The sequence below is a fragment of the Nicotiana tabacum genome, chromosome 7, assembly GCF_000715075.1.
Source record: "Nicotiana tabacum cultivar K326 chromosome 7, ASM71507v2, whole genome shotgun sequence".
In the NCBI taxonomy this organism is placed as follows: domain Eukaryota; kingdom Viridiplantae; phylum Streptophyta; class Magnoliopsida; order Solanales; family Solanaceae; genus Nicotiana; species Nicotiana tabacum.
The window spans coordinates 163,684,469-163,695,447 of record NC_134086.1 but is presented as its reverse complement, the minus strand read 5'-3'; the positions used below and the strand labels follow the sequence as shown (position 1 = coordinate 163,695,447).

General features: G+C 37.1%; 1 protein-coding gene across 3 annotated transcripts; it reads right to left on the bottom strand.

Annotated features, from left to right (window-relative positions):
- Positions 1-319: 319 nt before the first annotated feature.
- LOC107792873 (fatty acid amide hydrolase) lies at positions 320-9,356 on the bottom strand. Of its 3 annotated transcripts, none has more exons than XM_016615120.2 (21): positions 8,978-9,356; positions 8,783-8,869; positions 8,578-8,687; positions 8,405-8,465; positions 7,328-7,518; positions 7,118-7,247; positions 6,910-6,987; positions 6,691-6,838; positions 6,291-6,403; positions 6,118-6,193; positions 4,907-4,978; positions 3,964-4,015; positions 3,250-3,330; positions 3,093-3,176; positions 2,814-2,917; positions 2,598-2,690; positions 1,942-2,010; positions 1,455-1,519; positions 1,248-1,309; positions 852-947; positions 320-755 (listed from the first exon to the last, which is right to left on the bottom strand). In XM_016615120.2, exons 2-21 carry the CDS (start codon positions 8,859-8,861, stop codon positions 693-695), a joined length of 1,827 nt encoding a protein of 608 aa, XP_016470606.2. In that variant the 5' UTR covers positions 8,862-8,869; positions 8,978-9,356; the 3' UTR covers positions 320-692. The 3 variants fall into 3 exon arrangements, with proteins under 3 accessions (XP_016470606.2, XP_075074099.1, XP_016470607.2); XM_075217998.1 differs by having other exon boundaries at positions 8,783-8,863; positions 8,947-9,335; XM_016615121.2 differs by having other exon boundaries at positions 8,783-8,863; positions 8,978-9,117.
- Between the last annotated feature and the right edge of the window lie 1,623 nt (positions 9,357-10,979).

Genomic DNA, 10,979 nt, shown 5'->3' with positions numbered 1-10,979 from the left:
CTTTCTCCGCCTCTATTAACCCCTACCAAAACGCAGGATCAATCTGGAATTTAGGGCAATAGGGACTGCTTGTATAAGGAACTAGCCAATGGACTATATTTTCCCAATTGGTGCAACTCTTTGCAATAGTGGTTTTTGATGACAACTAAAAACCATATTAGCAAGTTTGCCCCAGTTGTGCTGTCCAGTTTCTCAAATGATTTTTGCTAATGGTTGCGAGTTACAGATTTGAAACTTACACCACCTCTTTGTTTTGCACACATTTCACTGCATACCTTCTGGGGCTAATCTATTGCATGAAGCTGCAGATGAGAAAGTTGCAGAGGAAGAAGGTGTTTCTTCTGTTGGTAAATAACAAACGTCGCAAATATTGGTTTCTACATGATGCCTGACTCTGGTTCTTTCAGACTATTGCCCAGGTATTTAAGTACATACTAGCCAAAACTTGCTGAAGAGGAACACCACGAAAAAGAAGGGGGAGGTGGCCGTTACTTCTGCTGGAGAAATATCAGCATTATTTCATTATGTGGTACCTCAAACTCGGTATAGTCAGTTTCAAGATCATTTGGAAAAAGACAAAAGTTTCAAGTTCATTGTTTCTGTAAATCACCAAAAGCCCGATAAATAAATCCACGCCTTCATGACTCGTGTTACCATTATAGCCTGAGCTTCCAACGCCATGAGCTTGATTTCTAGTTCCCTTTCAAAATGTCATAAAATTGCAGTGGTTTCTTCTTGGGCTCGGCACAAGTTTCCTGAAAAAGAGGAAGTAAAATACGTTGGTACTGAAGTCATTTCTGCTTAGGAATCACTGTTCCAAGCTTTGAATGATCATGATCGCTCTCAATTACCTCAATGGCAGCAGCCAAGCGCAAAATGGAAGCTTCACACCAGGGTCGGCCAATGAGTTGGATACCTATGGGAAGCCCTTGCTTGTCATAACCAACCTGAGCATGCAACTCGTTATGAGATGGTGATTATCATCATTGTTATAACAGGTGAAACTAGGCTCACCTCATTCTGAACGGGATAAACAAATCCTACATTATGGATTGATATGCTTCGGGAGGATAAAGCATTTTTTGGGGATAAGTGGAGAGAATAAAGCCAATTTTGAACCATTTTTTTCTATTTTCACACAAACCCCTCCCGTAAACCAATGAAACAATCCATGAGGTTCAAGAGAGTACCATCCCTGAATGACCATTGGTCAACTAACCACCCTGGATAGAGGAGAAATAACTTACAGGGACAGAAACTGCAGGAAGTCCGAGAAGATTTGCTGCTATAATAAACCGCATAAGATTTCCTGAAAAAAGAATACATAAATATGAATCTAACCTGAAACTGCAATACAGTAAGCTGTCCAAGAAAATAGTAGATAAACAGCAGGACAATTTCTACTAGCTCTATAGTTGATAATATCTTGAAACAGATCGAGTGTAGGAAAAAACCTGAAACTTGCAAATCAGTCTCCCCAACATTAAGAGCACTTGGTGGAATTCTGGGCGCTGTCATGCTGAAAAAGAAGTTCCACAGATGGTTTTAGGAATATACAGAACTATGAACTGCCTATGCACACAATCTCAGGATGTCATATATCAAAATTGACATGAATCAATGAACCAATCTCCTTCCTACACATCCTTGACTTGCCGTATAATGTTTTAGGCATCTAGGTGACCAAGTCAATCACGTGCCCGCTTCATTGCTAAGAATATTATCTCAGGCACAGAAGTCCCACCAACCAAAAGAAGTGGAAAAAACAAAAACCGTGCATGACAAAACAAACAGGGAAATTAGTTGAAAAGCTAGGGATGAGTGATTAAATGCGTGCACATGAAAAGGTGGGAAAATACGTTCATTTACTGGAATACTATTAGCCTTGGTGAAAGATGTGAAAGATAATTCTGCAAATTTTGGAGGCTTCTCTTGACCTACCCGGTTGTAGGTGTCACAATGATATCCACCTTCTTGAAAATCTCCATATGGAAATACATTATCCTCCGCCTGCAACAACCCAGAGAAGAGTTATGTCTGAATCATATTATTTGTACTTCTCAAAGATTGCATTTCTTCTTACATCTGTTAGAAAATAGAAATGCATATGATATTAATTGAAAGGGTTAGTAGTACAGAGTATATGCGCAAGCAAAGCATAAAAGATCAGACATAACTAGTGAACAGTATGTTAGAGAAAGACAGACATAACATGTGAACAGTATAGAAATTAGAAGATATTTGGCCTAAGCAGTCAACATTTTCCCAATTCATCATCCCATCATGATGATTGTATGAAACATTTACTTTCAGGATATTAAATACTCCATCATATGTCTTACCAATCATATACTTGGTTTGGAGTGTATCTGACTTCTTTGAGCAAAATCCTTGTTTAGGTTTCCAAAGTTATCAACTTAAAAGTTTTGGCAAATAACAAAGTGCAAAATCCAACAGTAAGCTACAAGTAATGACATTTTCGGTAATTTCAGATGCCACAGTATTCTAGACCATGACACAGTTCGATTCTGAAATAAATTCATGACTAGAGGTTTATATTGATTTCGTTAGCTAGCTTGAAAAAGAAAATATCTCACCTAAGTCGCTGAGCAGCAACATAATCTGCTGCTGTAAATGAACGGAAAAGTGCCAGATTGGTGCGAGTATCATATGTCAATCGTGGTCCTTTCCTGGAGACAAAGGGAAGAAAACAGATAATTAAGATAATATCAGGAAACAATTTTAGGAATAAGACATCGAGATCTAGTAAGAAGCAATGTGATGTATAAAATGTCCAAAGCTAGAGTGTGTACCCATCTTCACAGTCTGGATTCATGCTGCATAAACATTCAGACCCGATAGAAACAATATGAGCTGCCCGCATCTCATGCAACTCTGGTATAACAATCTCTACCGTCTTCAACCATGAGATAAAGAAAAATATCAGAAATATTTTACAAACATGTAGAAATGATAGTTACTTACAATACTGATGCTAATGGTTCCGGCAATCCTAAACCAAAAGCTAGCAAATATACGTGCCAAAGTCCCAGATAAAGCTATGAAGAATGGAATAATAGAAGTAGACTTACTTTGCATCCATGCTTTTCAGATAGTCGACTAAGAACATTCTCACACTTGTCAGAAATATCAACTGAGAATACATCATTAAACCACTGCAAGAGTAGGTTGCTATGAGTTTATCAAAGAGATAACCAAAAAAAATTCAGTAAAAAAAAGTATACTCACCTCTGTATATTTTCCAAGGCGCAGTGATTCCAAAGATTGTGAGCTATGTTGTGAAGATAAATCAGGTACACAAGGGAGGGTCTGAAAGAAATAGAGAGAGATGATTAAATTAAAGAAACAGAACTTCTGATCCACAGTGATGTCCAAACTCAATTAGATAAAATCTAAAATCTTCTTGCGAGATATAAACTAAGAACACAGCTCCTAGATGTTTTCAATGAAAAGGTAAAGGTTTTATTGAAAAGTACCAAGGAGGTACACAAAAGAGTACATCAGAGAAGGAAGAAAGATACTTTCCTTCTATATGTCAAAGGAATACAATAAGTCTATCAGAGAATCTATGTCAGTTACAGTATTCCTCTACTCCATAGATAAAGACTTCTCAAACATCTGCATTTTACAACTGATATACTATCCTTCCCCTCGAGCCAAATATTCCAGAAAATGCACACAGGAAATAGCATTCCAGAACTGCCTGTTGCCAGTGAAAGAGGATTGCCCAATCCATCTTCTTAAAGCTTTATTAATGCAACCTGGCATGGTCCATAGATGTTCTAAGCCTGTATGTGATGTTTCAGGTTATCCTGTCTACTGGAAAGGTACTTTAAGAAGTAATACAATAAAGAAAAAAGACGAAAGCAGAATGGCCAAGCAAAATACAGAGTTTAAGAATAAAGAAGATAATTAAGCATTCTTTAATGATTCACTGATTACCGGTCTCAAAGAGATTTTATCAACAGGAGAGGATCCCAAAATTGCTGCATACCTGATAAGTAATGGATAAGATCAAATCACTGCAATTTCCTAGAATATTCGATTCTAATTTTATCTAAAACAAAAGTGAGATCAATAAATCTAGTAAATCAAGTACTTGTACAGTGAAAAATGAAAACTACATCAACAAGTCCAGGAAGACTCAACTTGACAAGTTCTCTGGCATACTTGACAAAAACACAACACCAGACTAAAATATCTAAATCTTCCTACTTTCTTTGAATCTATAGGAAAAGGAGTTAGTTTTTCCTATCTTCTTTTGATAATTCAGCTGTGTTTATGAATGCACTTAAAGGAGTCATTTACATCCTAATGGTAGTGTAAAGTGCGTCTTCTTTTTCGCCTGACAAGTTAGATTGCTCCAGGGGCAAGAGCACCAATCACAGCGTTGGGATTGGGAGTTCGAGTCATCAAGGAAATGAAGTGGAAAAGAGCCACGTTGACTTCTGAGCAGGGGATTGGGGAGCGGGTTTTACCTTATCAAACCTTATGACTGTTTTCTTTTCTTTCCCATTTCCTCAGTGTGTGTATGTATGCTGTGCGCTGCACAAATTAAGATTTCTATGATGAAATTGTAGTAGTTTGTTAACAGTCAATTGCTTTAGTTGGAGAAACTCTTAAAGCTGTGTAGCATTACCCCATCTGTACTTTGAATTTTCAACTTACATACTCCTTAAAGCTCTTATCTTTCTCATTTCCTTGCCTCAATATAAAGATTCATTTAGTTTGTCCTTTACCATCACGCTTAGTAGATGGGGCAAGCAGATTTGTAGGCCAGCTAATTTCAACACAAATTTCATTTATTTGGCAGTCCAAATAATAAGCAGATAACTACAGTTAAAGATTAAGCATATTTCCATTATTCAAACTTATGACGGCTTACACAAGTATGGTGTCCTCAACTGTTGCAGTGATTGGTCCGATTACTTCCACTGTTCCAGCACCACACAGTGACCTGGATAAATAAAAGAGTACTACAGTGAATCTGCCCCATCCTGGAAAGACACTTTTCTCCCTTTACATGTAAAAGAAACCACTAAGAACACCATAAAGACATGAAGGAATGTCTATGCGCCCAAAACTGACTTATAATAAGGTACAAGAGATAACAGGTTTGATTTCATTAAAACTACTAAGCATAAGTGGAAATCACTAATCAGTTCACCAGAGTCAGCTGCAAGTGGATACTTTCTTTCTTTCTTTCTTTTTTCTTCTGTTTTTAATGATACAAAAAGTAGTTATTAGTGGAGATTCCAAGTTATGAAAAATCACAACGGATTTGTTGTGTCATTGTTAATCGCTTGGAGTGTTGATTCCTTTTCTGATATGTTTGGAGGCTTTTTTCCGAACTCAAATTGTGCATTAAGCCCTATAAGCACCAAAATCAGTCGCAACTTATGGAACTTCACTGAGTTCAGTTAAGTTCTTTAAAAACTAAGCACCCCAACAGGAATTCTTGCAATCAGCCAGCAGTAATTTCAAGCTCCATATCAATATTTTCTTTGCATGTTTACACTAATAAAAAGTATGCAGATATCTAAAGTTTCATATTCAGTTCTTTACCCTGATAATTAAAGTTTCATAAATCATTCTTGATAAATAAAGTTTCATATTCCATTCTTTTACATAGGCAAGCAACCTATGAGATGTTACATCAAAGAATGTTCTTAAAAGGTATCCTTACTGGAATTATAAAGATTTGAATTGATATTAATGTAGCAAGACAGAAAGCAGCATAACATATGATCATAACACCATCATTTGATCAGATGATCATAATACCATCTTTCAAGATACTGGAATAGTGTTATTGTGAAAAAGCATGACCTCTTAACTCATACAACGATCTGGAGAAATAATCAATCCAATTGAGAAGGTCTATATCACTACATCTAGAAGGTCGAAGTAGGTCTTAAACAAATGTCTAAACATGCATATATGAACCACATGCTCCTAAATGAAGATACAGACGTAAATGCAAGAGAAAATGATGGTTGACAAAAGAGAAAAAGGAATAATGGCTATACAGTTAGAAGATCTGTTAGGGAGAAAAGCAGATCATAAGACACATGTACAACTGTGTGACAAGCTCACCCTTCCATGTCAATTCGACCATATGTTGACTTCAAGCCCACAACACCACAAAGGGAAGAAGGAATTCGAATTGAACCTGTCCTTACACATTAAATCAAGCATCAATAAACATACTGGTTTTATGAAGATTGAATATGTGGATTCTTGAGTGTGACATGGTGTAGGTGTACAACCTCCTCCGTCCGTCCCCAAAGCAGCGGAACACAGTCCTGAAGCCACAATAGCTGCAGGGCCTGAAGAAGACCCTCCTGTATACCTATCGGGATCATGTGGGTTTCTTGTAGTCCTGTCACAAAGATATTTTTAACTCAGGAATGTTATAGGGTAGAGAAGACTATGTTCACAACAATTAATGTACAGCTCTTGAGTTTCCCACCTCAGGATATACTGCAAAAGAAGTCTATGAAGCTGGTGTTACATTTAAAAAAGAAAGGAAATGTCTGAGGACTGCCTTAGAAAGGGTCAGATGCAATTCAACATTTCGCGTACACAAAGACTTTCTACAAAAAGAGCATATAATGAACACCGAGAACAATTTAACTTTGTCATTTGTAGCTTCTAGGCAACACATACCCATAGTTTGCGTTATTTCCAGTAGTACCCATGCCCAACTCATGCATGTTTGCCTTTCCAACCAAAATTGCACCGCAACTTCGTAATCTCGACACAGAAACAGCATCCTTCTTTACCTCACGAACCTCATGCATCCATGTTGTTGCTCCTGTTTGCATCAAGTATATAACTAAATCTGGCAATAGGGCTTGGTCAGCAGATGAAAACTAAAATACATACCCTTCGAAGGGTGAGGATAGCAATCAATATCATCCTTGATTGCCATGAAAATCCCATCCAAGATTGACAGTGGATTCCCTGCTTATTTGCCAGTCAGAAAAGTATTATTCTGACAAAGCATAGATTGCAAGTATATAAATTATGGAGTATTATTCACTTACAGTTCGACGATGTATACAGCGCTAGAAACATGTAAATATTGAAATACCTTGTTCAAATCTTTGTGTAGAAGCAGCAGCTTGCTTTCTCACTTCGTCTGGGTCAAAAGAAATTAACAGTGGTGCTGGGGGCTTCTTATTGTTGAACTCCTCAATGGCTGAGATGAAGCGCTCTGCAACCTGTAACACAGGGAATAACCTCTTTAATCCTAGAGACTATACGAAAGAAACAAAACCAAGCAACCACAGAAGTGCCTTGCCATAGATGGAGTAGTAAACTTAGATCTGTATGCATATGCATAATCACGAATCTTCCAATAGCGGAATGATGCAGTTGAATCACCGCTCCAATTGCTAGATGGATCATATTCTGGAAGACACTTTAAGGCTAGCTCAACTCGCTCTTCAGGCTTTCCGTCTTCTACCAGGCCGACAACAGCAAGTTCTGGCTCTAAAGTCAGGAAATACAAACTGAATTAGTGCCAAGTATACAGCACTTCTGTATCATGGCTAGGTCACCATGGACATTTGATGAAAGGTCCCACATTTTTATCTTACTATATGTGTGTGCACACGCGCATGTGTTTGTATGCACATATACATCTTCTGCATCCATGTTGATGTCATCAATTTTAACAAGTTTTATCATCACCGATATGATTATGGAAGATCTCACTATTTTGTTACTGATGCACTGCCTTACAACTGGAGTAGCCCCAACTTCCACGATTAGGAAGAAGGAAATGCAAATGTTCAACAAGATCACACAATTTTAACAAGTTTTATAATAACCAATATGATTAGGGAAGTTCTCATTATTTTGTTACTGCTGCACAGCCCCAACTTCCACGATTAGGAAGAAGGAAATGCAAATGTTCAACAAGATCACACAATTTTAACAAGTTTTATAATAACCAATATGATTAGGGAAGTTCTCATTATTTTGTTACTGCTGCACTGCCTTACAGTTACAGTTTTATAACAGCGGTGTCCTGACCAACTTGCGCATACCTACTAAGCCACCATGTAATTGCTACATCCTATTAGCACAGGAAAATTCACATAATGTCACATTTGTTTCTTGAAGAGAACATTTTACAACTAAAAAAAGGAAACAACAAAAAACACATTGACCGTTTAAATTATGTCTCGTTCCTTTTGGTCCTTTTAATGATTACTTGTAAAGCAGCTCATTTACGTGAAAACCGGAGTCTAAGTCCACCAATGTCGAGTGAGGATAAAGAACTGTTTTTCTATTTCATTTCTAAGTTCTAACAGAAATATCCAAATTCAAATAGATAGAGAGACAGAATGGACATCTTAGAGAAAGAGTGAACCTTGAGGAGGAAATTCGGGTTTAAACATAGGATTCTCCGGTATGACGGTGTATCTCAACTTCTGTCAATCATGAATACATATATTCTTCAGTCTTTAGTTAAGCATTTCATGTATACTCACAATAGTAAGTATATAAATAATGCACATAAATACAACAAATTACGAATTAAACCTCATCAAATTTGTTTTCATTCTTGAGGTGATTCATCATCAAAGATCCAATACCCGGTGCTTCAACCAGCTTCAAGAAAAACTTGAACCAGACACCAGTCAAATGTGGAGCTGCACAAAAAATTTTTAAAAAAAGTTGCACATTTAAATACTAAAAACAATAGAAAACGCAATCAAATACTAGTATTAGTATAATATCATTAAACCTTGAATATTTTCCGGTATGTACTTCACCGCCGTCAAGTCAACATCACTCGCCGGTAACATCACTTGTTTCTTCCCCATTTCTAAATCTAACAAAAATTCACCACATTCATCACTTAGAAAATAAAAAAGAGAAAATCAAAATTCAAAAAGCTTAAATCTTTACGGAAGTTTCTAGAATTGATCAATTTTCACACCTCGCAGACGTCGGAATTCACAAAGCTTAAAATAAATGCAATCAGCAAGTATGAAAGCTCGTTACCGGCCGGTGAGCAGTGGTTAATAATGAAGTGCGCAGTGAGCGCACGTTTAATTGTATTGGTTAAGAACTAGAGTACTACTTTAGATTGGTTCAAAGAAAATTGGTGAGAACAACAAACACAGAGGCGTAGGATAGTAGAAATATACTCCTATAGGATATGGATATCGTAATGGGTTGGATTGGATTGGATTATCCAATTGTGAATTTCAAAGAGTTCCGTAAGAATCTCAAAACGCGGGCGCGGATGTTTAACGATGACATGGACGATCATTTCTATGATATTGATATGCTTCTGTTTTTATTGGTTTGACTTTTACTAAGGGGCCATTTGGTTCGGGATTAGTATTTGATTTGATTAAAAATTATATTATTTTTATATCAAAATCTTGAAATAATATATTATTTCATGTAGAGTTTGACCAGTTGAGCTACTTTAGGTGAGTTACATTGAATTGAATTACATTACTCACGTCAAAATGGGTAGGAGGTTACTTTACCCCTCTAGGCTCTTGATTCAAACGGTACTTCCATTAATAGACCTACCCAAGTGCTATTGGCATTCGATTGGCACCAACTAATTTGGTTGGCAATTAAAGCGGATTAAAGTCCATATTTTTTCTTGAAAAGTATTACGCCGCTCATGTTTACTTATCCATATATATATATATATACTCCCTCCGTTCACTTTTACTTGTCCAGTAAATTAAAATAGAGTTTCACTTTTACTTGTCACTTTTAGCATATCAAGTGTAACAATTCGGCCGGTCGTTTCGTGAATTATAGTCATATTTCCCCCATTTCTGCTTCTTATGTGTTTTTCAGCTATATTTCATTGTACCGTGACTTGGTCCGTCCCATAGCAACTATTAAGTTGCGTATTTGACCGAAAACTATATGATACTTATGTGTTTTAGAAAGAGTTTCTATAAATTGGGCTGAATGCCATATTTAGGCCTCGTGCCAAATGGTCTTTTCTTATTATTCTCTCACTGTTTTGATTTAAGATCTATAACTCAGTCTTTATTACTCCGTCTTGATGCATAAAATGATATTTTGGGCTGAGCACCCTGCCCTTTTTACTAATAGCCCGAGTGGCTTGAGAGGTTTATGACTAAGTGAGGTCGAGGGCCTGAAATTGTAAGGATATTGAGAGTATATCACGTGAGTTGTCCGTGCAAATTCTGATATTGATACTATAGCTCGTGAGTTGTCCATGTGAATTATAGCGCTTGGGCTGTAGGAACCCCTCCGGAGTCTGTACACCCCCAGTGAGTGGGGTACCCTGAGTGATGTTGCCCGAGGGGTTGTTCGTGATTCATGTTTTGCCCGGGGGCTATTTATGTTTTCATCATTTTTACTCACTGTTTCATCATTTTGTTGGAAAAATTGTTGAAAGATGTTTTAGACAGTTTTATTGAAACTGGATTTTTAAACGAATAAATTTACTCACATACTGATTTGAAAGCATGTTGTACTTACTGAAATTTCATGATTTAAGCTTTATGTGTTTCCTACTGCTCAGTGTTTATTTACCTTTCTTACTTACTGAGTTGGCATACTCACATTACTCCATGCACCTTGTGTGCAAATCCAGGGATTGCTGGACGTGCTAGCGAGAGCGAGCGTTGATTTTCATCTGTCGCGGATATTTTGGAGTTGGCAAGGTAGCTGCATGGCAATCGCAGTCTTGCCCTTCTCCCTCCTATCTTCCTTTAGACATTATGATTTGTTTTCCAGACTGTATTAGTCTTTGTTGTATCAGACAGTTCCTAGTAGATACTCATAACTTGTGACGCCCTGATGTCGGACTTTTCATTCCGCACTTTGTTATTCAGAATTATCTCATGAAGTTTTATTAATTAAATAGCTTAAAGAAAATCTTTGTTTTGAAATGTCGGGTTGTTTTGATAAGTGAATCAGCTTGCCTAGTTCCACGT

Coding starts and splice junctions, on each gene's coding strand:
- LOC107792873 (XM_016615120.2), bottom strand. CDS start 8,861: ATGGGGAAGAAACAAGTGATGTTACCGGCGAGTGATGTTGACTTGACG. Junction 7,519..8,404: donor ACCCGAATTTCCTCCTCAAG/GTTCACTCTTTC, acceptor TCCTGACTTTAG/AGCCAGAACTTGCTGTTGTC. Junction 3,177..3,249: donor GCCTTGGAAAATATACAGAG/GTGAGTATACTT, acceptor CTACTCTTGCAG/TGGTTTAATGATGTATTCTC.